This window comes from Pan troglodytes, chromosome 8 (genome assembly GCF_028858775.2).
Source record: "Pan troglodytes isolate AG18354 chromosome 8, NHGRI_mPanTro3-v2.0_pri, whole genome shotgun sequence".
NCBI lineage: Eukaryota > Metazoa > Chordata > Mammalia > Primates > Hominidae > Pan > Pan troglodytes.
The window spans coordinates 113213600-113240196 of NC_072406.2; the positions used below are offsets into that span (position 1 = coordinate 113213600).

Below are 26597 nucleotides of genomic sequence, written 5' to 3' on the forward strand. Positions count from 1 at the left end.
TAGTAGAGACAGGGTTTCACCATGTTAGCCATGATGGTCTCGATTTCCTGACCTCGTGATCCGCCCGCCTCGGCCTCCCAAAGTGCTGGGATTACAGGCGTGAGCCACCGCGCCCAGCCGGGACACTGCTTTAGAAGGGGGTCAATGAGTTCCAGTGAGAAGGCCAAGAAAGCCGAGATGGAGGTGGGCAGGAGGGCTGTGGCAGTGAGGAGAGCCTTGGTTTGGACAGGCGTCTCACATTCAGGCTGGCCACCCAGATCCACGTGCCTCCTGCACAGAGGCACCTCACCTGGAGGGGTGAGGAGCAGACAGGAGGAAGAGCACGGGGCAAGTTGGCGAGATGAGCCATATGGGCACATGTAGGGGAAAGTGCAGGCAACAGTATTCCTATTCTATTTTGGGGGTAAATGGATATATGTAATACTTGTCCCCAGATACTCATGCTTATACACACACAGGTTCTCACACACATGAAAACATTCTTAAAGCAGACACACCATATGGACCTGGGATTTCACCCACAGATGCCCACTCTCACCCTTCACCCTCAGCCCCCACGCCGCCCTGCTTCTCACACACGTCCTCACTCTCACATGCCGGCCAGCTCCCAGCTTCTCTGGCTCAGGCTCTGAACAGAATGTGAATGTGATAAAATCGACAGCTGAAAACTGTCCTGAGAGCAAAGCTGTACTTTGTTGAGAAACCTGAGCCCTTATTGGAGGAATACAAGTGTCTGTGTCTGGGGGCTCGGGGAGAGGGGAGGTCGTGGGGTGGTCCCCCAGGGCGCCCGTGGCCACTGGGCTGTTTCCATCACAAAAAAAATGATGAAAGGAGCCGGGCAGTGAGAGCATGGCTGTGAGTAAATAAAGCTGCCACCTTTGACCCTGGGAGGCCAGAGCTCATCCCAGAACGAATGCTCATTAGGGAGGGGGTGCTCAGGCCCAGCCCAAGTTCTCCAGCACCGGAGGCCCAAGGCCAGATTCCCAAGGGGGAGGGGATATGAGAACCCCTGTGTGAGGCTAGGGGACATGTAGAGGGAGTAGGGGGTGGAGAAAGGAACAGGGGATGTGGGAGGGGGTTGGGGACATTAGGGAGAGGATGATGGTCATGGCGGAGGGATGAGGACAGGTAGGAGAGCTCTGACTTCTGGCTCCCCCTCCCTGGACTCTTCTCTCTGCAGCCTCTCCAGGTCTCTTCCGCTCTTGGGCTCTGAAACAAGCATACATCTCCCTTCTCCTGCTGTAGGCTCGGTTTGCTTATTTTTCTGATCACCAGGAACTATAGGCAAACAGGGGTTAGCAAAAAAAACAAACACAGGGCAAACTACAAAGTCACCAGGAATCCCAGAAAGGTTGAGAAGTGGTTGATTCTGGCTTTGATTCAGAAATAAAAGAATTGGCCAGGCATGGTGGCTCATGCCTATAATCCTAGCACTTTGAGAGGCCGAGGCAGTTGGCCTGCTTGAGCTCAGGAGTTCGAGACCAGCCTGGGCAATGTGGCAAATTGAAGAAAGAAAAAGGAAGGAAGGAAAGAAGGAGGGAAGGAAAGAAGGAAGGAAGGAAGGAAGGGAGGGAGGGAGGGAGGGAGGGAAAGAAGGAAGGAAGGAAGGGGAGGGAGGGAAGGAAGGAAAGAAAGAGAGGGAGGGAAGGAAGGAGAGAGAAAGAGAGAAGGAGAAAAAGAAAGAAAGAAGAAAGAAAGAAAAGAAGGAAGAAAGAAAGGAAAGAAAAGAAAAGAAAAGAAAGAATTGCCAAACCCACATCCTATGGGTCTGTCCCAAACTCCTTTCCTACAGATCTGTTCAGCTCAGCACCAGACAGTCCTGGCCTGGAGCAAAGCTCAATAAAGTTGGCTGCATAGATAAATAAGTGGGTACATAGATAAATGCATGGGTGGATGAATGAAAGAAGGGTCTTGGTCATCAACCCTGACTCTGTCTGAGTTCAAACTTCAAGCTCTTATGTGGGGCTGGCCTCTCGGTGGGGCCAGGCAGGATCCTCTTCCCCTTCTCTGCAGCTGACCTCTGGGCCCCCCTCCCCCCAGGGCTGACATTCACTTTATTCTGTAGTCACCTTGGCTCTTACAGGCTCACCTGGTCCAGTCTCAAGAGAAGAAAGCACTTTGCGATGTGGCTCTGAAAGACCCCTGCCCCGCATGTCTCTTCATCCTCTGTGGACCCAGCAGCCACTCCCTTTGTTCCTCCCAGAGGCTACTATGTGGCCACTAAGTAGGTCCTGGAAAGTCCTATTTTGGCTAATTTTAATGAGTGATATAATAATAAAATGTAGCAATAAACTGAGTTTTCACCAAAAAGACAAGACTCCCAGGTTTTTATATCAGGACATAGAGGCAACAGTGACAAGAAACAGATCAGTATACTTCCCACCCCTGCCACCCCATCTGTCCCTGACTTAGAAGGAGGAATAGAAAGAGGAAGTTCAAGAAAAGCATCCCTATTTTTCTGTAAGGGTGAGGTTGCTGGAGGAAGTCCAGCACAAGGACACTCCAGGCAGAACAGAGTTATCAGGAGGCCAGTCCTCGGCTGGGGGGGCTGTCTCTGTCCCGTAAGACATGCCTGCAGCCACATGCCCAGAACTTGGCCTTTCTTTATGCCCCAGACACAATGCTTATTTTCCCTGAATCCCTGAGAGTGACCTGGCTGGGTCTTTGTCCCTGGGGGAAATAGGAAAGCTGAACCCCCAAGTGGGGAGGAGGAATCCAAGGTAGCTGACCCCTGTGTGTTCCCACTGGATGCTTGGTCTGCACCAACGGCCCCCTCCTGGCCAAATTTCTCTTGCTGCATCAGATAAAGGAGAAAACCAGGTGGGTTCAGCTTCAAAAACCAGCCAAAGACCTAGGAGACAGAGGCATCACAGAAGTCAATCACCATTTTCTGCCTCCCCTGTTAGAGTTCCCTCAACTCAACTCCAGCCTGAATCATCGCCAACTTTTCCGAAGTTACTCTGGGACAGACACTATTCTGTGGGCTTTACATGAATTTAACCCTCACAGGAGGTCTATGAAGAGATGCTGTAATTATCCCCAATTCCAGATGAGAAAACTGAGGTCTAGAAAGTCAAGTTACTGGTCCAAGGTCACCCAGTTGTTATTATTATTATTATTATCATTATTATTATTATTATTGAGATGGAGTCTCGCTCTGTCACGAGGCTGGAGTGCAGTGGCGCGATCTCAGCTCCCCGCAACCTCCGCCTCCCGGGTTCAAGCAATTCTCCTGCCTCAGCCTCCCGAGTAGCTAGGACTACAGGCACCTGCCATCATGCCCAGCTAATTTTTTTTATTTTTAGTAGAGATGGGGTTTCATCATGTTGGCCAGGATGGTCTCAATCTCTTGACCTCGTGATCCTCCTGCCTCAGCCTCCCAAAGTGCTAGGATTACAGGTGTCAGCCATGGTGCCCAGCCCAGTTTTTATTTTTTTATTTTTATTTTATTTTATTTTTTGAGACAGAGCCTCGCTCTGTCGCCCAGGCTGGAGTGCAGTGGCGCAATCTCGGCTCACTGCAACCTCTGCCTCCTGGGTTCAAGCAATTCTCCTGCCTTAGCCTCTGGAGTAGCTGGGATTACAGGCACACACCACCACACCTGGCTAATTTTTGTGTTTTTAGTAGAGACTTGTTGGCCAGGCTGGTCTCAAACTCCTGACCTCAGGTGATCTGCCTGCTTCAGCCTCCCAAAGTTCTAGGATTACAGGTGTGAGCTACCGCTCCCGGCCTTGCCCGGTTTTTAAGTGGAGGATTGGAATTGGCACCCCAGCCATCTGGCTTCTAGGTGGCTGGCAGGTATCTGAGTCTGGTTTGGGGACAGGAAAGCACAGGCTCAGGATCAGATTGGAAGATGAGTGAGTATCCCCAGCTAGCTGCCCTGGAGCTCTGCTGCCAGGACCCCCATTGGACCCACAGCAGGTAGAGGCGCAGCCCTTTCACAAGCAGCACCAAGGTCTCCTCTGTGCTGACAGAAAGGTGCAAACACATACCTCTCCCTTCCCCATTTTACTGAACTCTTACCTTCTCAGCAACAAAAAACTTCATCAACATTAAACACCACCATGATGTATGTTTATATCACTCATAATGCTTCATCTCTTGATCTTATTAAGGTTAAAACCAGCGGTGGCTCACACCTGTAATCCCAGTACTTTGGGAGGCTGAGGCAGGAGGATTGCTTGAGCTCAGGAGTTCACGATCAGCCTGTGCAACATGGTGAAACCCTGTCTCTACAAAAAATACAAAAATTAGCCAGGCATGATGGTATGCATCTGTAGTCCCAGTTGCTCGAGAGGCTGAGGTGGGAGAATCGCCTGAGCCTGGAAGTTTGAGGCTGACGTGAGCTGTGATCACACTACTCCACTCCAGCCTGAGCAACAGAGTGAGACACACACACAAAAGCTAACATCTGTGCTTTTTCTGAGTTTAGCCCATAAAAATATATCATCTTCTTCAATTTTTTAAAAATTTAACTTTGCATTGTTTTTTGTTGTTTTGTTGTTGTTTTGAGATAAGTTCTGGCTCTATCGCCCAGGCTGGAGGGCAGTGACGCCACCTCGGCTCATTGCAACCTCCACCTCCCAGGCTCAAGCCATCCTCCCACCTCGGCCTCCTGAGTAACTGAGACTACAGGCATGGCACCACCACACACAGCTAATTTTTGTATTTTTTGTAGAGACGAGGTTTCACCATGTTGCCCAGGCTGGTCTCAAACTCGTGAGCTCAAGCAATCTGCCCAGCTCAGCCTCCCAAAGTGCTGGGATTACAGGTGTGAGCCACTGCACCCAGCATGCATTGTTGGTTTTTAAATTTTTTTTTAAAATTAAGACAGGGTCTCGTTCTGTCACCCAGGCTGGAGTGCAACGGCACAATCACAACTCCTGGGCTCAAGCAATCTTCCCACCTGAGCCTCCTGAGTAGCTGGGACTACAGGCATGCGACACCATGCCTGTTTGCCTATTGTTTTGTTTTTGTTTTTGTTTTTTGTTTTTCTGTACAGAGACAGGGTTTCGCCATGTTGCCCAGGCTGGTCTTGAACTCCTGGGCTCAAGTGATCTGCCCACCTTGGCCTCTCAAAGTGCTGGGATTACAGGTGTGAGAATTCCCCAATTCCCTGCCTAGCCTATTTTTATTTTTATATGATATAAAATAACTTAAATTCATTTTTAAATGGTAAGGCTTTTCTCAACACAATTTATTGGTAATGTTCTTTTCCCCATTTTCTAACACCTATATTAAATTCTTAGGTGTGATTATGTTTATTTCTAGGCTCTATTCTGTCCCATTGATTTAAGTGCCAATTTTGATGCCTACGCTACATTGTTTCCATTTAATTATCCTATAACAAAATGTTTTAACATCTGGTCAAACTTGCTCTTCTTTAGAAAATTATTTGACAGGTTCACCTATTTACTCTTTCATGTGAAATGTAGAATCTTTTTATTTTTCTGAGTTTCAAGAAAATGAGTTTTTGTTTAGTAGGGCATCAAGTCTATGAATTGCCTTGGGGAATACTGATATTTTATAATGCATGGAGTCTTCACCTAGAATGTGGCACATCACACCATTTTCCTGTGTTGTGTTTAGCAGTTTGATGGGCTGTGTGCTATTCCTTTGTGCTGATGTCCCCTAGCTGACTTAACCACTTCCCCAGTGTTGGGTATTTGGATTGTTTCCAAGGTGGAACTATTATGAATAGCGCTGCTATAAACATCTTTGTACAAATTGCTTTTTCATTTCCTTGGGATATGGTCCCAAAAGAGGGATTATCTGATCAAAGAATATGAACAGTACTGTATTTTTTGTTACATAACCCAGGGAGGATGGAACCAATTAGCAGCAACATATGAAGAAATAGCTACTTTTCCCTTACAAACCCTCAAGCAGCATGAAGACTTAAAAGGGTAACTTGTTCCTAAGAGAAAAAAACCACAGCTACCTGAGGACAAAAGGGGGAGTTTGAGAGCACAGGGTTCTTTTTTTTTTTTTTTTTTTTTTTCTGAGACAAGAGTCTCTCTGTTGCCCAGGCTAGAGTGCAGTGGCACGATCTCTGCTCACTGCAACCTCTGCCTCCCAGATTCAAGGGATTCTTGTGCCTCAGCCTCCCATGTAGCTGGGATTACAGGCATGTGCCACCACACCTGGCTAATTTTTGTATTTTTAGCAGAGATGGGATTCGCCTTGTTGGCCAGGCTGGTCTTGAACTCCTGGCCTCAAGTGATCCGCCCGCCTCAGCCTCCCAAAGTGCTGGGATTACAGGCATAAGCCACTGTTTCTTGCCTTCCTTTCTTTTTTCAAAGTCCACACCCCACTGGAGCCTGCCCACTAGGTTCCTACTTCCCATTTTAAGCTCTTCAATTGGCTTACAGAGTGCAGATGATGGGCAGGTTCTGATTCCAATGAATAGGCCACGCCCCTCAGCACAGATTTTTTGCTCTTCGTACTTCTCCAGGTCCTCCGGGATGACTCATAGCCCAGGTACCTTCTGGGGAGTGGTTTTTACCAATACTGTCGTACAATTGCACAAGGCCCAGATAGGTTGAACACATTATAATATGTACACAGAATTCCCATCAAGGATAAGAGAAGCCACTTTTCTCAACCCTGGCAAACTCCGGGATATTCCATGGCAGCATCACCTTTGGAAACAATGCTTGGCATATGGATTGGTTGTGTATTTATGTGTGCGTGTTCTTTTGTGTGGACATGCACACCTGTGTGGTTGTATGCATCTCTGAGTGCATGCTTTTCAGTGGGGGATAGTACAGATGCATGTCTGCATAGCTGGACCCATGACTTCAATGATGGTCAATGTGTTATGCTTACGAGTTTGCATACACATTTTTGAGAGTGAGGAGTCTGTATGTACCTCTGAGTGTGTGTGTGTGTGTGTGTGTGTTTGTCTATACATCATGTACAAGTCATGTGAAAGGCCTGGTTAGGAAGGTTTCCCATACCCAGAGCACTTAGAAAAGACTCGGGAGGGACACTGGCTAGGAGAGGTGGGGTAAAGAGAAGGTCTAATCCTTCATAAATAAGCAGAGGGATGTTGTGGTCAGTCAGAAATGTCTCCAGGCAGATTCAGGCAGGTTTTCAGTATTTAGCAAAGTCACTTGTAGCCCAGAGCAAGGATGGTGGGTGGGAGTTGGGGGTAAGTGTGTGCTGGCCAGATTAGGTCTAGCCCCAGTTTTAAGGGGCAAGGGATAGAAGAATATAGTAAAGCATTCGCTGTCCCCCCATCCAACAGGCTCTGGGCCCCATCCTGTCCCCTATGGCCTTCCAAAGGCTGGACAATTCTACCTTGATGGAGAGGTGGTGGCTGCTGGAAAGGGCCTCCAGGAGGCCTACAAAGAGGCCTTGCTCGTGCCCCTCACTCTTCTGCTTGCTCCAAAATCAGAGAGGCCTCCTTCTTCCAGAAGCTGCTTAAAGGTTTCGCTGACTTCAGAAGCAAGGAGGAGGAGGGAAGAAGGAGAGGAGGCCTCTGAGGTGGGGAAACTTTTGCTGAGATTGCAGGCTCCCCAGCCCCTCCCTGGTTCCTCATTACTGAGTCCTTGGGCATGAAATGTCTTTTTATTTGAAGGCCGAGAAGAACCAGGGGTTGTGTTAATGACCAGCAAGCAGCAGGGCAAGAAGTAGGCAGGGGGCTGGCTCTCTTGACCTTGAAATCCTGTCTGCACTTTTCTGCTGTGCAGATCCCCTATTTTCCCAGATCTCTGTCACCTTAGCCCTGCCCTCTTAATGGGACCCTAAAGAAGACTCAAGAAGAGGGGTTAGGGAGGCAAGAAAGGCACACAGTGTCTGAGGATCTCATCAACTGAGTCTGGAAAATTGAGCAGGGCTGAACCAGAAGGGATGATATACATCTTACATAAATTTCAGTGCAGTCACAAGAAAGAAAGAAAAACAGAGATAGCCCAATAAATTAGGAAACCTTTACACTGTTTCGGCTTGATGAATGAGAAGACAGAATCCACTATACCTCTCATAAGCAAGAAAAGCAAGAGTTAGAGCAGTTAATTGATCTGTTTACAAACATACTATAAAAGCAGTGTGACTACAACTCTGTGTCCTGTGACTAGACCCATGTCTCTGTGACTCTGAATCTATGATCCAAAAAAGGATTGTTTTGTTGTGTTGTGTTTTTTGAGACAGAGTCTCTATCTGTCACCCAGGTTGCAGTGCAGTGGCACAATCATGGCTCACTGCAGCCTAGAGCTCCTGGGCTCAAGGGTCCTCCCACCTCAGCCTCTGGAGTAGCTGGGACTATAGGCATGCGCCATCATGCCTAGCTACTTTTCTATTTTTATAAAGATGGGGTCTTGCTATGTTGCCCAGGCTACTCTTAAATTCCTAAGTTCAAGCGATCCTCCTATCTTGGCCTCCCAAAGTGCTGAGATTACAGATGTGTACCACTGTGCCTGGCCAAACACAGTAGTTCTTAAAAATTGTGTGCTCTTGGCCACTTGAGGAGGGACTCATGAACTGTGCTCTGAGAATGTGCAGGGAGGCAGAACTTTGATTTCGTTTTTGAAGTAGGAGTAGAAATTTTCTTTCCTTTTGGCGGGGCTGGGCATAGGGAAAGGGGTTTTCAGGGCTTTGCACCCAAGGGATGACTGGGGAAGGTGTGAGCGTTTCTATCAGTTGGTACAACAGGGCAAAGGGCAGCCAGCGACTGGGGCAAGGTACTACAGATGAAACGAAAGTAAGTGCAGTGCCTTGAATGGAGGGGGAAGGGATTTGGATCCCCACCGCCAAGGCAATGCGAAGCCTTGAGCAATTTCTGAGTGGGGGAAGAACACGGCCTGTATGCCCTTTAGGGGAGAAAACTTGGGCCCCTCCCAGCAGTGTGGATTAAAAGAGAGGGGCTTAGCACCAGCCGGGACTAAACTGCTGCAGAAATAGACGATAAATGGAGGTGAGGGTGCCGATGAGGCTCCCGGCTTCGGTGAGGCTGCCTCTGGAGAAGGGGCGCAGGGGGAACTCCTGGCCAAGAGGCCTGGAAAGGCTGGGAACCCAGCACCCCTGAGAAAGGGCGCAGGCCGCGGCCCCCAGCGTGAGGCGGCCACGCTTCGCTTCGGCCGTTCTTGGAGAGCGCGCGTCCGGGAAGCGCGGGCTCTGCGTTCTGAGCCTCGCACCTCATTGAGAGGTTATTAATAGGGAGTTTGTCTGGTGTCAGAGCGCAGACATAAACTGCATTAGCATTACCCCATAATCTTATTTTGTAAACGCTCATGCCGTTCCATCTCCTGTAATTGCATTGGGAAGATGCAATATTTATGAAAGGGGAGAGGGGAATGTCACTGTTCATTTCGGTGCTGCAGTAAAAGTCCCAGGCAAGACGGTGCTGGCCGCCCAGGCCTGGCGGTGGGCCTGCGAGAATACCCAGCGTTGGTGCCGCGCGCCCTCTCGGTGTCCCGCTGGCTGCCCCCAGCCCAGAGCTCCCTCCTCAACCTACCTCACTGAGCCTTGGGCAGCAGTGGAGGATGTGCCGGCAGGAGCAGCAACCACGTCTCCCCAGTGGTGTTATCCCTCCCAGGTGGTGGTCCCTGGCGAATGGGGCACAAAGATATGAGATGCACTGAGTCTTTCTGGTGGGTGGGAGGCTCAGGCTTCGCCTAGCTCCCACCCTTAGTCGGGGTTTTCTTTTGCCAGGAGGCAAACCTACTCCAGAGCTGAGTGGAGTGGGGCTAAGGGTGGCAGTGGAGGTGAGGAAGTGGGTGATTTGGTCAAGTAGGGGCAGGGGGGCAGTAGAGGGCAGCAGCAGGTGGGAGGCACCCCACCAGGTGTCCTGGCTGGGGCTGTGTTGGCCACTGAGATGATCCTGAAAACCCAGTGCAGCCAGGGATTCCTAGGATGGTTTCCCTCTTCCACGGCCCTAAGAGCCCCGAACTGGATCCCTAGGGCACCTCATATGTACACTCAGTCCAGAACCAGGTCTCCGGCTTCACAGTGGAGAAGGCAAAGTTGCCCGTGGGACTCAGGGGCATGCCCCGTGCCCACCCCGCCTGAACATTCTGGTCTGCACCAATCTTGGGTGGAGCTCAACAGCCAGGGAAGTCTCACTGGTGTCCAGAACACCTCTGAGTGGGTATCTGCTGGTGACAAGCTGAGACTCTGGTCTGCCCCCAGGCACTTGCAGTTCAGGGACAGACACACAAAGTCTCTGCCCTAGGAGCCGCAGGCGACCTAAGTCAGAGGAGTTATTTCCCAGCCACATATCAGAGGCTTCCTGTGTGTTGTGGAGAGGGTGGGGGGATCTGTGAGCTTAACCTCAAAAGGGCTACAAGTATTGGAACAGTCCGGATATCAAGGATGTCAGGAGTGGAAGAGCTGAACAGAAACTGCTGGTGCTTCATCCCAGGAAGGCAGAGCCCATGGCGGGTAGGGGAGAATGGGAAAAGTGAGGTGCCAGGAGCCCCACTGTAAATTGCCGGTGGTCGGGTCGAGGGGTGAGGTGGCTGCAGAAATCTGGGCCGACAGGAGGGCAGATGCCAGGCAGCGACTTTATGTGGGCCCCAGGGCAGTGCCGGGACTCAGGCCCAGCTCCCTGGTTTTGGGGCTATTGTGGCCCCCAGGGATGGGAGCTTGGTCTCCTTACAAATCCCATTCATGCGTCACTACAAACAGCTCTAATAATTCCTGCCCTGCAGTACCTGTGCACTTTACCATATCCACACCCCCCCAGCATCCCACCCCACTGGCAGGGGCTGACAGCTCTGGTGCTCTTGCACTCTCGGGCACATGGCCGCACACCCAGACCCACTCGCTCATCTCAGGCTCATACCACACTCAGGAAGGCCCCTAACTGGTCTAATTCCCAGCAGTGGCCTTCCCCGCACCCGCCCCTCGCCCCTCCCCGCTCTAGCTTCCCGACTTTGGTGGGGAAGGGGCACCGGAACGCAGGGCAGCTGAGAAGGACCGGGCGGAGGAGAGCGACGGCCCCTCCCGGTGTCAGCTTCCTCGCCGCAGTCCCATTAATCACAGTGCCGCAGTCCAATTGGGGATCCCGGGCGCCCAGGGCCGCCCGCAGCCCCAGGGACAATGGGATTATTTCCGGGGGGAGAGGCCGCCTCGGGCCGGGGCTCAGGCGGAGACGCCTCCTTCCCTCAATCCGTCCCTCGGCACCCAAGGAGCGCCTGCGGCGGCCGGAGACGAGTGGCAGAGCGGACGCGGGTGGCGCGCGGGTGGCAGGGCCTGGCCGACCTAATTCAATTAGCTGGGCCGCCGCCGCCTCCGTGCGACTCTGGGCCCGCCGGGACTCCAGCTCTGGGCAGCTGCTCTTTGTGCACGAAGACCATGCATATGGATGCGGTTCCTCCCCCTTCGGCGCTCACCCCACCCACACCCACTTCTGGCACCTGCGGCTTGCCCCGCCCCCCCACTCCTTCCCCGCGAGGGAAGGCGACCGTGGCCTCCCCAGGAAAGTTGGGAAACGGTGGTTGCTTTTGAGCTCCCTGTGGCCGTCTTCAGAGTATGTGTGAGAGGGGAGGGGGTGGTTTTGTTTTTTTGTTTTGTGTTATCTGAGCAGGAAGGTCTGTGTGGAAGTGAGCGTGCCTGTAAGTCTGTAGGAGTGTGGTTAGGTGTGTCTGTGTGTACCTGTGCACCAGCAACCATAGGGCTGTGTGCACAGAGGGAGAGGGTTTCGTTTGGTTCTGGATCTGTGCTGCAGAGACTGAGTGGGATGGATGTGTTTGTGGGCATCTGCACATGAGTGCATGAAGGAGGCTTTGTGAGCACGTGTGGGGACTGCACACCGAGGAGTGTCTGCGTGTTCGTGTGCAAGGTGAGTGGGCGTCTGTGCATCTGCGTGTGAGAGTGTTGCCTCTGTGCCAAGCCTGTGTCTGGAAGTCTTCGGGAGTTGGGTATTTCTGTGTGTCACCATTGGTGTATATGCTGTGCTTCAGTGTGTAGTCAGGACACCATGGGGAACATGTTAACCTCCCCGCCCCAACTACCACCGGCCAGCAGATGGGTCTCCCCAGCTGAGGCCATTTTCTCCACCGCTCCCCACCCCGCCTTGCTTTTCTGGTGGAGGAGGAGCTTGGCAAGTTAGTATCAAACCTGAACTCCATCCACCAGGCTCGGGTGGAGGCAGAGTCCTGGGTAGCCAGGCTCTCTCATCTTAAGGAGGTGTCCCAGTCAGTTTTCCACTCCCAGCACAGTCCAGCCCCGGCTCAGCAGGAGCCTGCAGCTTCCAATGTGCAAACAGTCCTAAGCACCCCCTGAAATAACTAGACCTGCCTGTGTCAAGGTGACCCTAGCACGTAGGAGGGACTGCATGACCCCCACCTCCACCTCTTCAGCCACAGTTCAGGATTGGGTCCCCTGGGAGGCTGGGTTTCCTGTGCTTGGGCATCTCCACCCACCCTTACTCTGAGGCCAAATCTGCACCCCCAGCAGAGGCGAGGAATTGAGATGAGAAATCTGGGTAGAGCTGGCCACTGCAGGGCCGTCACCCACCCAGCTGGAAAGCTTGCCTCATTCCTCTGTTTTACTGTGCACAGGCAAAGTGAGGGATCCGCACACCTGTAGAGGTCCTTTCTGCAGACCGCAAAGGGAGCTGGCCAACCCCAGGAAGGAATAGGATGGTTCTTAGAAAGCAGCGGGGCCCTCAGAGGCCTGGTCCCACAGCAGGCTGGTGCTCTCTTGGCTTCTTCTCCGTCCCCCACACCTTAGTGCAGGGCTTGGCTTCTGGACCCAGCACAGACCCACCTGGCCAGCAGAGTGGAGCCAAGGGAGACACGAAGGATGAGAGAGGTTGGGGCTGGTCCACAGCCCTGGGTCCTAGGCTCAGCTGCCCTACTGATGGGACCCACTGATGGGACTCTGAACTCCGTGCCCAGGGAGCCCTTTGAGAGCTGTCTGGGGGAGCAGGGCCCTGGGGGTCTGTCCTTCCCTGAGCCTTCTCTTAGCCTACTCCCTACCTGCCCCTTTCCAGGTTTCTGGCATCCTTGGAGGTGACTCAGGATGGGAGATTCCCTAATCAAGGCCACCATGGTCAATACAGTGCTGGATGGATGGTGGAATCTGAGGATCTCTGGGCCTCTCTTGGGAGGGAATTAGTCAGAGAGAGGCCTGAAGCCGTAGCTCAATGCCCAGGGGTAATGAGGCCAACAGCTTCCTTTAGGGTCAGAAGCCGAGCAGGGAGGGGAGACAGTGAAGGGAAGGGATCCCTACAGAAGCACCCTATTTCTGAAGCATCCACCTGCTGGGCTCTGATTGAGAGGAATGGGCAGGGGAGGAGAAGAAAATTCCCTACCCCTACACAAGGTGACAGCTAAGTGTGGCCTACAGCAGGGACATGTCTGTCTCCTGTCTGTCTGTCCTTTATCCATTCAGGGTCTCTCCACTGATGGGAAAATGTGTGCCTGTCCATTGGTGTTGGAGAGGTCCTCCATATCTTATGTAAGAATTGGGTAGGGGGACAGGGGGCTGGCCTTGGAACAACCCCCCCAACCCCAAGGACTCATTGAGCTGAGTCACTTGGCCTACTCACTCCCCCCACCTCCTCAGTCTAGGCTCCTAGAGACCCTCCTCCCCAACCCAGGGCTCCTGGAGTTACAGTGCCCTTTACTGGGTCTCTAAGTCCCTAAGTCACCAGGTGATCCTGCCTCTCCCACAGCAGGGAAAGTTTTCTGCCCCTTTTCTGAGACAAATGGGAAGGTAGAGGGAACACTTTTGGTACTAGGAATGCAGACCCCATTGGCCCCGCCATGGATCGCATCATGTCACACATCCCCTTACATATTTCTCAGCCCCCTTTCCCTACTATATATCCATTGGGTATACCCTGTGTCCCCCTCCCCACGACCACAGGCCCATACACAGCCACTTCTCTGACAATTCCATCGGAATAAAAGACACTCCTCCCATGGTACACGCCATCTGCAGCACGCAGTCGTAGCAGAGGGATGCCCTCATCCCATCACAGGCACTCACTACAGAGGAACAGTTGTAAACACATACTCATCCTGTTGCAGAAAACACATTCACTTGCATTCTCACTGACACATACATCCTCACATGACAAAATCCAGTTGTATAAAATACCCAGACTCCCTTCTTTTCCTCCAACACTCTTACCAACATGCATTTTGCTTGCAGTTGTATCCCAACAGCCTAACACAGTGCCTGATACATACTAGACGCTCTATAATTATTCATTGAATACATTGTTAAAATTATTTCTTAAAGACATGCCCAGGACATCTGCACAGCCCTCTCAATCCTGACTGTCACACAGGCTTTCCCATCCAGCTTTCCCCTCGTGGATGCACGGCCCCACAAACACAAAGTAATTAAGTTTCCACACATACCCGTAAGCTAAAGGACAACCCCTGGCCCGGGGGTCTCTTTCAGAGCGGGGAAGAGGAGGAGATTGTGTGGGATCCAAAGGGGCCTCCCCCTGGGCTGAGCCCGTCCTTTCCTCCTCCCCCAGCCCGGGCCCTGGCCCCAGCTGCTCTTCTTTTAATTGGAGGCACTTTTGTTATTCTGCAGGCCAGGGGGAGCCGGTGCTTGGGGGGAGGGGTGTTACCAGGTGGCCTCAGAACCAGAGAGAAGGATCTGCAACTCACCTAGGTTCCTGCAAGATAGTCCTGTGAGGCAAGAGCCAAGTTTAGGCTTAAGGAAGCAGCTTGTAGTGAGTGGAGTCAAGAAAGCAGTGTTTGCGTCTGGTCTGCCCCTTTCCAGCTTTCAGTGCCTTGGTTTTCTCATCTGTAAAATGGGGATAACAAAAACCACATCACAGGATTAAAGATGAGTGGAGAGATCATTCTGGTGGCTCACACATGGCAGTTGCTCTGTGAGTCCTGCTTTCTTCCCCTCCCTCCTCATTCCTATCAGGCCTGTTTTGCAAGGCATGCAAAAGCACGGTGGAAACACAGAAGCTGCAGCGAATATAAACTTGTGTGAGTCTCCTCTCCTGTTTCAGAAAACTTCCCAACCTTGCAACACCGTGCTCAGGTAACACTGCTCTCAGGAGAAGGGGTGGGCGCCAGAGCCCAGCAAATCCTGACCCTCCGGTCTCATCTTTCTAGGTAAGGAAGGGACAGAGAGGGTAGTCTTGGCCCTCAGTAAATACCCTATTGGAAGACAAAGGCTGGGATTAAGCTGACTCACAGAATCCCAGCACCTCATTGAGGGTAAAAGTTGGGAGTATCCCCAGTTGGGATAAAAGTTGACTCTGATAAACAAAAAAGGTAGGAGGGGAAAAAGGAAGAAATCCGTCAAGGAAGCGGCTGTGATAGCAGGGGAAAGTCAGTATATCCCTGGGCTGCTGGATTTTAATGAGAAGAACTTGACAGTCTTAGTGGGCCATGTACAAGGGAGTGGTGACTCTGCCAACCTTAAGCTGGGCCAGGAATGGTAAAGTCTCCTCCCAGGTACCCTGGACAACTGGTACCAGATCTGAGGAGTTCAAGAGGTAGATCAGGCAAATGCCAAAAGGGTTGGAAGGCCATCTGAGCTGGAGATGTGCACCTGGAAAGATAGGTGGTTTATTTTATTTTATTTTATTTAGTTTTGTAAATTTTACCTTCAACCAACCCACACCAAAAGATGGGGTTTTAACTGCAGCAAGTAAAACTGTGGTGAGACTAAAAGGAGTGAGGCCACTAGGACCCAGCCTCAAAAAAAGCTGCAGTACCCTTCCCCATAGTTTTCAGCCTCAAAGAAGGAAAATAGCTCAGATTTTGAGATTCCAGATCAATCTTCTCTGTCTATGGAACTTGGAGCAAGTTTGTTCTCTTTACTGAGTCTCAGTTTTCATTTTCTTTTTAGAGATGGGGCATTGCTATGTTGCCCAGGCTAGAGGTGCAATTATAGCACATCTCAGGCTCAAATTCCTGGCCCCAAGTGATCCTCTAGCCTCACCCTGCAGAGCTGCTAGAACTACAGGCACGGGCCACTGCACCCAGCCATTTTTTTCTTTTTAAAAATGAGATATAATTCATATGCTATAATATTCAGCCCCTTTAAAATGTATAATTCGGTGGGTTTTAATATTTTTAAAAGTTATGTAACCATCACCACTATCTCATTCCAGAATGTTTTCATCATTCCAAAAGGAATTCTGTATCCATTAGCAGTCAATTTCCATTCCCTGCTGCCCCCAGTCCCTGGAAACCACTAATCTACTCTCTGCCTCTGTGGATTTGCCTATTTTGGACATTTCATAAAAGTGGAATCATACAATATGTGGCCTTTGTGCTTGGCTTCTTTCACTTAGCAGAATAGTCTCCTAGGTTCATCCATGTTATAGCATGAACCAGCATTTCCCTTCTTTTCCTTTTTATGGCTAAATAATATTCCATGTGTGGATATACCAAATTTTGTTTATCTATTCATCAGTTGGTGGACATCTGAGTTGTTTCCCCTTTTGGGCTATCATGAATAATACTGCCATGAACATTCATTCAATTCTCTCAATTATAAAAAATTGGGACATTTCTATTAACTTACCTGGGTTGTTATAAGTCTTAAATGAGATAAGCATGATGTGGTACCTGGCACAAAACTGTCTTTCAATAAATAATTTATTTCTGCTTTAGTTCCCTCAAGATAAGAGGCAGGAAGAGATTCATTCGGGGTCAGACAACTTCCAAAGTAAGTTATGGAACTCCCTGGGAAGGGGTAGAGTACCTGGATTGGGTAAGTGGGAAGAAGAGAACTGGCGAGGGAGTGGAGCCCTCTCATGTTTCTGCTTAGTGTTTTTTTGTTTGTTTGTTTGTTTTTTGAGATGGAGTCTTGCACTGTTGCCCAGGCTGGAGTGCAGTGGCGCGATCTTAGCTCACTGCAAGCTCTGCCTCCTGGGTTCACGCCATTCTCCTGCCTCAGCTTCCTGAGTAGCTGGGACTACAGGTGCCCACCACCACGCCTGGCTAATTTTTTGTACTTTTGGTAGAGACGGGGTTTCACCGTGTTAGCCAGGATGGTCTCGATCTCCTGACCTCGTGATCTGCCCGCCTCAGCCTCCCAAAGTGCTGGGATTACAGGTGTGAGCCACCATGCCCAGCCTTCTGCTTAGTGTTTACAAACAACTACCAATTTCACATTTGGCTTTGTCTTGAGTGGGCCTTTGTCCACCTGGCTAGAGCTCAGACAAGGTTTTCCCCACAGATACAAACTTCCAACCAGCACGTAGGTTTCCAGGCTAACCCACAAAAGCAAGTTGAGTCTAGCTCCTCCATATTGATCCACACCAATCATAGCTATTCTGAAATGTACTTTCCTCACATCTGTAAAATAGGGAGAATACTCATCTCGAAGGATTGGTGTAGAGTTTATATTGTTCTCCATAATACTTACTAACATCTGTCTTGTTGTATTTGCTTCTTTGCTTATTGTCTGACCTCCTCTATAGAATGTAAGCTTCATGAGGTCAGGACCTTTGTTTTGTTCACTGCTATGTCCCCCATGCCTAGAACAGTGCCTGACACATAGTGAGTACAGTACTCAATAAATATTATTGAATAAAGAGATACATTCATTTGTTATTCACCCAAGATGACCATATTTTGTTGTTTGGGGCTGTATTCTTCAGGAGAGAACAGAAATGAATAAGCCACTCTCTGCCTCCATGAAGATCTCTTCAAGTGGAGGTGACAGACATGCCCAAAGCAAATAGATTGCAATAAGACTTGATGGGAGAGAATGTGAGTCTTCACATCCTAGCATCTTTCCAGATAGAGACAGGGCCTACCCAAAAGTCTAATCTGAAACTGAACTGAAATAGAACAGAAATAGATCCCAAGTGATGGAACCTGTGCCTTTCCCAAAGCTTGGCTTCTAAAAGGTAGCAAACATTTTCTACTGGAGAGGGGAAAGACAGGAAGAAGAAAAAGGGAGTTTCCTCCTTTTCTCTTGGGCTCTCAGCCAGACAGCCACTGGCAAAACGTTGGAAAGGCCTAAATTTGTCCTGGATGCACTTCCCTGATCCTAGTCCCACCAATCCCAGCCCCCACGGCCTTAAGCCCCTATGGCTCCCTCCCAAGATTCCAAAAGTAAGAAAAGAACACACACCACAGTCCAAAGGCTTCTTGTCTGGAATAGCCAACCCTGGGGTAATTGTTAGGTGGAATGCAATCTGGTTGAATTCATTCAAACACTGTAGGAATTGCCTCTTTCGAACCCTGTAGGATTTTACTTCTTGACACATCTGTTTATTTAAAACCAAAGGGGTATGTTGAGGCATGGGCACCCTGGCAGCAGACCCCAAACCAACCCTCTTGACTTGTGCCTGCCTTTCAGGAAATGTTCCCTTCCTGAATTTGTCTAAGAAGGCTGAGTTGGGGGGTGGTTGCTGATTTTTATAACATATAGCCAGTTGTTCATAGGCCTGTGTTTTAAAGAAGGGCAAGCCTGAACTCACCGTCCTGCCTCAGGGCCTGGGCTCCATACCTGGGGAGTAGACAGTCTTCTACTTTCTAAAAAGCTGGACTTGAAATTTGGAGTAAATCTCCTGGTTGAGTGACAGGTGTTTCCCAGCTGAGCCCTTGGGGAGATTCTCCAGTTGGGCAGAGACATCCCTTCCTCAGACGCCTTGTGGGCTGGACTCCTTTGGCCCAGTTCAAAGTGAGGGGAGGGCTCCCAACAGGCCGGGAAGACAGTTGACTTCACCCTCCTTGGGTTTGTCTGTCTGTCCGTCTCTGGGAATGGTCGCTTCCTGTTTTCCCTTTTCCTTTTAAGCCTCTCCTTGTTCCCCTCTTCTCTCTCTTCATGAACTGCTCCGAGTCTTGGTCTCCGTCCCTCTATCTCTGGCTCCTGCATCTGTCTCGGCTTCTGGCCTTCCTCTCCCCCTCCCCTCCCCTCCCTCGCGCTGTCATTCACCCCGCTCCTCTCCGCGCACAGCCAATGGAGAGACCCGGTCGAAACCGCGAAGCTCTCTTGCACCGGGCTTTTTCGCCTGGTGATTGATGTCCCAGAGTCAACAGCGAGCGAGCAGCCGGAGCGGGGAAGCAGAAGCCAGAGAAGGGAAGAATACGGCGCCCCCTCTCTCCCTCCCCTCCCCCTTCTACTTTAGCCTTTCTGCGCACTTCGCTTCCAAGTCTCCGCGCAGCCAGGAGCCGCTGTTGCCTCCCAGCCCCTGCTAGCTGCCCCCCGAGCCGAGCGCAGCGAGCGCCGCCGCCCGGGCCCCCCCGTGGGGCCAGGGCCAGCATGGAGCACCTGGGTCCGCACCACCTCCACCCGGGCCACGCAGAGCCCATTAGCTTCGGCATCGACCAGATCCTCAACAGCCCGGACCAGGGTGGCTGCATGGGGCCCGCCTCGCGCCTCCAGGACGGAGAATACGGCCTTGGCTGCTTGGTCGGAGGCGCCTACACTTACGGCGGCGGGGGCTCCGCGGCCGGGGCGGGGGCTGGAGGCGCGGGGGCCTATGGTACTGGAGGTCCCGGCGGCCCCGGAGGCCCGGCAGGCGGCGGCGGCGCCTGCAGCATGGGTCCTCTGACCGGCTCCTACAACGTGAACATGGCCTTGGCGGGCGGCCCCGGTCCTGGCGGCGGCGGCGGCAGCAGCGGCGGTGCCGGGGCACTCAGCGCTGCGGGGGTGATCCGGGTGCCGGCACACAGGCCGCTCGCCGGAGCCGTGGCCCACCCCCAGCCCCTGGCCACCGGCTTGCCCACCGTGCCCTCTGTGCCTGCCATGCCGGGCGTCAACAACCTCACTGGCCTCACCTTCCCCTGGATGGAGAGTAACCGCAGATACACAAAGGACAGGTTCACAGGTGAGTCCGGCCCGCGCGCTCCCCGCCTGGCCGCGGCCCGGGCTCCGTGCTACCCCTGCCCCGCCGGGTGGCTCCCCAAAGCCCGTTCTGCGAGCCAGGTCGCCCAGCTCTTCTTGGTGCTTCCCCCAAGTTGAGCCGCCCGCCCGATTCTATAACGCAGACTCGCCATGCTTGAAGAGTTCTCTCAGCCTGGACCCTTCTCTGTCTCCCGAAGGACCCCTGCTCGGAGGAGCTCTCCCTGGTCCCCTCTCGGGATCCACTAGCCGGGTCAGGCAGAGAGAAGGAGGCCATAGATTCAGGACCACCTTCTGCAGCTACTCTGGGCCTGGGAATCTTAGAGAAAGGGGTGCAACGTGAACAGTTTCTTCCGTCCTGGCTGCTGTTCTAGGACCCAGGAAGCGAGCCCCAGGATCAGACACAAAAAAAGAACAGGTTCCCCCACCTCCAGTCCCCTACACACATGCACTTCGCGCTCCTAGCTCCGGTGCCCGTGGTGCTGCGGGGCCAGTGGGGGCTCTGAGCCCCGGTAAATCAGCAGAACCAGTGGCCTTTTTTTTTTCCGGAGAGCAGGCTTCATCTGGGAGGATGGCAGCGGGGCATAGCCGCCCAGGACAGCTAGCTTTTCATTTTCGTTCTCTCCCGGCTGGGTGTCCTACCCCGGGCCCAGCCCTGTTATCTTGGGCACGAACAATGCACCGGTAGGCTGGTGATCGGTGGCGGGAAGACTACTCCCGGGACATTGGGTACTAAGTGGTGGCCGCTGCCGCCTTCTCTGCTGCTCGCTCCCGCCTTCCTCTGCTGGCCCTGGCTCCCTCTGCTCCCGTTTCCACTCCGGGCACTCAACTCTCCCTCTGGCGTGGATCCCTTCCCCCGTTCTCACTTTCTGCTCCCCTTAGGGTTCCCTGGATCCTAGACCACGATCCTTCCGTCCGGGCTGGGAAGCAGCCACAAATTGAGCCCAGGTTAGCCAGCCGATCTTAGAGAGAGGAGGCAGGAGGTACTGGCTGCTGCTGGCAGAGATGGGGCCTCCTGGGGGTCCCCCGGTTCAAGGGCCCAACAGTGAAAGGGGGGTTTACATAACTACTTGGGAGAAGCTGCAGAGAGCTAGATACTGGGCCAGGAGATTCCAAAGCACCCCTGGCTTCCTGCTTCTGTTCCAGGCAGCAGCACAGCCAGGGAAACTGCTTCTGCAGCTTCTTACCAGACTCTGGGGCCAGGGCAGAAGTGGTGTGGAGGCTGGTGTCCAGAGGAAGAACAGTTGCTTGGGTCTAGGCCTCAGGAAGGGCCCTCCCTAGAGGGGTCCCAGTGCCCCCAACCTAAGTTTTCTCTGGCCTGGGGCAGCAGGGCCTGGTACCCATCCCATTCCCCACCCAGGCCAGGCCAGTCTTGAAGGGCCCTGCTGGAAACCCAGCCGGGAGTCCACTAATCCTGGGCCTCTGGTGAAAGGTACTCGGTTTAGGGCCTACCGCGGGGCCCTAATACTGTGTCAGGCATGAAGGCGGTTTCAGCGAGTGTATGGCTGTGGCCTTGTGTTGCTCTGTGTCCTGTGTGCTTGTCCCGTGCCTGTGCTTGTCTGGTCCTGTTTGGGTGTATAGATCTGTGAGTTTGCCCCCGTTGTACGTTGTGTTGGTGTGTGCTGCTGTGGATGGAGGCTCAGGTCGGCTTCCAGAGTCAGGCTCGGCCTCTTACTCTGAGCCTGAAGGCCTGGGGCTGACTGAGGGGACGGGAGCGTGACCATTAGCTCGCCTTAGACTGCCCCTGGAGGAGAGGCGGCAGGGAGGTGGTTGGGCTCGCGGGAGCCCGGGGCTAGGGAGGCCTCCGTGGTAGCCGCGACGGCGGCGTCGGACTGGCGGGCAGGAGGAGGCCGTTTCCCGCCGTGGGCTTGTCGCTGAGGGCTAACGGGAGGATCTCGGCCCTGCTCGTGGGGGTTCAGCTGCTGCGCTCGCTGACTCGCGGGGTGTTGGGCCTGGGACGCTTCCTGACGCTCTGCTGCTTGCCTCTGCCGTCTGTCTGTCTCCCGCTCCAGTGGCCCTCTCACCCTTCACTGTAACACGCCGTATAGGTCACCCCTATCAGAACCGGACGCCCCCCAAGAAGAAGAAGCCGCGCACGTCCTTCACACGCCTGCAGATCTGCGAGCTGGAGAAGCGCTTCCACCGCCAGAAGTACCTGGCCTCGGCCGAGCGCGCCGCCCTGGCCAAGGCGCTCAAAATGACCGATGCGCAGGTCAAAACCTGGTTCCAGAACCGGCGGACAAAGTGGAGGTGAGCAAGCGGGGCGGGCCGGCCGCCCGCGAGCGGCGTGGTCTCAGGCAGCTCTCGGTTCATTGGCCTCTCGTGGGGCGCACACACTTTTTCCGCTCGCGGTTTCTGATCCTTTCAGAGGAGCGAGCTCCCGCTAGGCTTGCGGGGAGCTGGGAGCAACCGAGGCCGATAGCTGGGATGGGGCTGAAGAGCCCTGGCTCTGTTTTACCGGAGGCTTCAGGGCTTTCTGGTTGGCACGCTCTCTGCCGGTGTAGACGCGGCAGGTCTATTCCGCCGCTTGGGCAAACAGGCGGGTTAGTGCACTCCACGCAGTCCAGGCTCCAGGGATCTGTGAGTCCTGGGGAGCTTTTTGTTTGCGCAAACTCTTGCTTATGGAATCCTGCTCTGTCCTGGAGACTGGATGCAGAACAGCCCGCACCTTGTTGCAGCGCTCCAGCCGGGCTCCCGGCAGACGGTCTGTGGCCCCAGACCGCGGCCCTCCTGACGGTCTCTTCCCCCAGACACCCGGCCTTTGCGCAGCGGGTCCCTACCCTGGAAGGAGAAAATCAATCCGCGCCGGCTGCGGCGGGGTTTCGCGGGTCCCACTGAAAGGGGAATCAATTAGGAGCAGATGGGTGTGTGTGAGAAAGAGAATTTTCCTTCTCCCATAGCCACAACTCTAGTTACTACGCAATGGGCTTTTTGTTTTGTTTTGTTTTTTCACATTTACGCTCACGGACGTGAAGCGTCCCCAACACTCTCGAGCAGCCTCCCTCTCCGCGCGCACTGACGCTTTCTCCGGCTGCACCCTCTGGCACGCTGCACCCTCCCGCACATCTGGCCCTTGCCCGCCGGAGTTTCTCCCCTAGCTCAGGCCCTGTGGGGTAGCGCGGGAGAGTCTGGGCGAAGTCGGCGGCGCCGAGACGGGCGGGCCTTGGGGCAGGAGGAAGGAATTGGAGTTTCCTCTTTTTCTGAACGAAGGCGAGGAATCTGCCTGGGATTCCGCCTACGGGGCCACAAAGGAAGCCATGGCCCCACGATTCTACCACAACATTTCTGACGCTGGGAAAGGAGTGGGGGATGCGGCCTTAGACCTTGGAACGCTAAAGAGGGAGCCAGGGCTAGCTCGGGGGTTGGGGGGACTCCGGTTTCCAAGGCCTACTGAGGGCTGCTGGCCTAGGGGAGGAGAGGCAGCCTGGCAGGCCTCCCAGAGAGAGGGGCACAGAGAAAGAAAGAGGCAGGCAAAGAGAGAAACTGAAACACAACCAGTTTCAGAGGTGGAGAGGGATAGGGACCCCGCTCAAGGAAAAAAAAGGAGAAAAACAGGCAGCCTGCAGAAGTCTTATTTATGTATAATAAAGAAAAAGCAATGGATGACTGAAACCACCATTTTCTTTTCAAACAAATTCCTTTAATTCAGAGAGAACCAAGTGGGTGGGGAGGAGAGAAAACGAGAGATAAGACACAAAGCATAAAAGAGAAATATTCAGGCCGTTTGAAATGCAGGGGATAAGGGAAAGACGAAGACGGAAAGATACACAGAGTCAAGAAAAGGCGGCCCAGAGCAGGTCAGCAGCCGCTGCTGGAAGAGGCCCTTGCAGGCTTCGCATGGCTTCATCGATCGCCTACAAATTGCTTCTGAAGGCCCCAGGGACTCCCATTAGGTCTGTCCACCTTAGAGACAGACGTTTGATCTCGGTTGACAGGGTGGAGGGGCAGCAGTAAATGGAATAAGTGAGTCATCGCCTCCCTGAACTGCCTCAGAGGAAGCCAGTGGGTCCAGCAGGAGCCCCCGTAGGGCACAGGGCTCCACACAGAAGGCCCAAGGCCTAGAAGACATTCGCAGAGAGAGGGAGGAAAGAGACGTCCCGCAGAGCAGATCGTAGCCGCTGGTCCTTGCCTCTCTGCCCTGGACTTGTGGGTAGGGTGAGGGCCCTCTGGCTTGGAATGGCACCTGGTCTCCCTCAGGGCCGGGGAGGGGGAGGCGAGATGCCATCCTACCCCGGCTGCCCCTCGTGAGGCCTCCGGGGTGTGGGCGCTGCGCGTGGATGCGAGTCCCAGCTGTTTGGGCCTCGCAGACTTTCCCACTGCTCCTCCTCTGGGATACCTTGGCTCCATCCGCTTTGGGGTTTCCAGTCTTTGTTGGAGTCAGGACTCTCAAAAGAAGGGAATGCGTTATAGGGGCCCAAACTGGATTTGGGGACTGCAAAGGCGAGCAGCGCTCGTTCAGTTTATCTCCTGGGAACTCACCAGGAGTTGGGCACACGCGGGAGCTGGGTTGGTGCTCCTGGCAGGTAACGGCTTGTTCCCGGTGCAGACGGCAGACTGCGGAGGAACGGGAGGCCGAGAGGCAGCAAGCGAACCGCATCCTCCTGCAGTTGCAGCAGGAGGCCTTCCAGAAGAGCCTGGCACAGCCGCTGCCCGCTGACCCTCTGTGCGTGCACAACTCGTCGCTCTTCGCCCTGCAGAATCTGCAGCCGTGGTCTGACGACTCGACCAAAATCACTAGCGTCACGTCGGTGGCGTCGGCCTGCGAGTGAGCCTGCCCATTCTGCCCTGTGGGACCCCAGGCCCACTCAGGGGTCACTGAGGCCTGAGACCCAGGACTCCTCCCCACCCTCCTGGCCTCAGACTGCACCCAAGAGGGGAACACTGCCCTCACACGGCCCCGAAGGGCCCCCACATTTGTGCCGACACTGTTCTCCCTTCGGTGGAAGAGCTCAAGGGACAAGGACACGCGCCCCCCTCCCAGAGGCGTCCCGCACCTGTCTGAACTGTTAAGAAATCTGTTTTTGTTTATTTCATTTTATTTTAATTTTTAACGTGGGATTCAGAGAGAGGCAAGGGAGGTAAGGGAGGAGGAGCTTCTGGGGTCCCCAGGGCTGTCATCTGAATTTGCCCTGGGAAACCCCTTCTCTGTGACCCACTTCTCATCACACACATGGAAACCCATAGGCCCACACACAGGTGGTGTCACTGTCCCTCCTGGTGTCACCCCAGAGCCACACATGGGCATCTATGGGAGAGTGTCATCCAGACACAGGGTCACAGTGTTTACACTTTGGACCTTACGATCAGGCACAGGTCAGGGGTGACACAGACTCATCCTGAACAGCATGGCACTCCCTCCAGCACAAACACAAGGTCATGGCCACACTGTGACACACTACACCATACACAACAGCCAACAGCTACAACAGCCTCACTTGGTCTGCCAGGCCCCCACCACACATCCCAGCCCAATCCAGGTACGCACAGACAGGTTTTCACATAAATGCAGCCCATTTCTCCAGAACCCATTTGAGGGGTGGGGGGGTGTTAATTTATGCACTTATAAGGTGTTTTCTGTGTAACCATTTTATAAAGTGCTTGTGTAATTTATGTGAAAAAAATAAATAAAAGCCTCCGGATCCGGAGTCAGGGCTGCCTGCTCCTTGCGGACCCTAGCGTCCTTCAGCTACTTGGGTTTGGTGTGTGAGCTGATGCTTCGGGGGCAGCCCTTGGTACCTGAACTTGAGAGACATGTTGCAGGGCAGGACCCTAAGGCTCTGGAGAGAGGAAAGGAGGAGGACAGATGGAGAGAAGGCAGAGTTGAGGAGAGCAGGGAGAGCCAGGCTCTCCTGGGATTACCAGTGCCTGAGAGGATGTGGATTTCTTTGGATGTGAGAGTCGTGTGTGTGTGTGTGTGTGTGTGTGTGTGTGGTGTGAGTTTGTGATAATGTGAGCAATCAGCAATGCGAGCAAATAGTGAATATTTATAATGGTATTTAAGTGTATAATTGTGTTTGCAATTCTTGCGTGTAAATGCTTATTTCTGCTTAAGTTGCAAATCGAAACTATCATTGTATGCACAGGCTTGTAGTGGTGTGTGTGTAACCGTATGTGAATGTGACTGTTTCTTTTTGGGTAATTGTGTAATCAACCATTGTTTGTGATTATGTATGAATCGTGTTGATGTTTGGGAGAATATGTATTAGTTTCTCTTTGTAAATCTATTTTTCTGTGAAATGTGTGACTGCTTCTGAAGTGGATCATCTTGAATTTTATGGGTGTAATTGTGTGTGAGATGTAATCATGTGTGAGCTGTGCATTTTCCCTGTATTTACTTGTGTGTGACAGAATGTAATTGGGGGAGTAAAGGTAGTGGGGAGTGTGGATCACTGTGGGAGACCATCACTGCAAGTGGGTGGGTATGGTTCTGTATGAGTGTGTGTAATTGTGTGCTGATGGTGTATGTGTTGGTAGGAGTCTGTTGTGTGATACGCAGACACATTGTGGCGGGACCAACATCTGCTGAAGTTCTGGGGCTCTAGACGCTTACCCAGCAAGCTGCAGAGACTGAGGCACATTGAATCAGAAATTAGGGCCAGAATCCTCTCAGGTGCTGTAAGTGGGACCTACCAGTTCCCAGCACTAGCCTGGCCTAGGAGAGATCTAAAGAATTGACTTTCTGGGAACTTCCAGGAGCCCTCCAGACCACCCTTGCCAGACCTGCAGCCACAGTACACATGCACACAGGCATAACAGCCAGTCCCCAGCCTATTCGAATTATCCTAGACAAGACTGACTTGGGTCTGCTTTTCTGGAAGAAGCTGTGTGGTGGAGGATCTACAGAACTCATCACCCTAGGG

The 26597-nt window shown here is 52.9% G+C and overlaps 1 protein-coding gene and 1 long non-coding RNA gene across 2 annotated transcripts in view; one reads left to right on the top strand and one right to left on the bottom strand.

The window, feature by feature from the left end:
- Positions 1 to 18779, bottom strand: part of LOC107966816 (uncharacterized) — a 42451-nt gene extending 23672 nt beyond the window's left edge. Inside the window, exons 1-2 of the long non-coding RNA XR_001706795.3 lie at positions 18371 to 18779; positions 14577 to 14715 (exon numbers count right to left, since the gene is read on the bottom strand). This is a non-coding gene — a long non-coding RNA (uncharacterized LOC107966816). The remainder of the gene's footprint in view (positions 1 to 14576; positions 14716 to 18370) is intronic.
- Positions 18780 to 18860: 81 nt separating this feature from the next.
- On the top strand, positions 18861 to 25382 carry TLX1 (T cell leukemia homeobox 1). Its single transcript, XM_001169592.7, has 3 exons — positions 18861 to 19723; positions 21786 to 21987; positions 24284 to 25382. The coding sequence occupies exons 1-3, from the start codon at positions 19156 to 19158 to the stop codon at positions 24504 to 24506; spliced, it is 993 nt and encodes a 330-aa protein (XP_001169592.3). The 5' UTR covers positions 18861 to 19155; the 3' UTR covers positions 24507 to 25382.
- The last annotated feature ends 1215 nt before the right edge of the window (positions 25383 to 26597 follow it).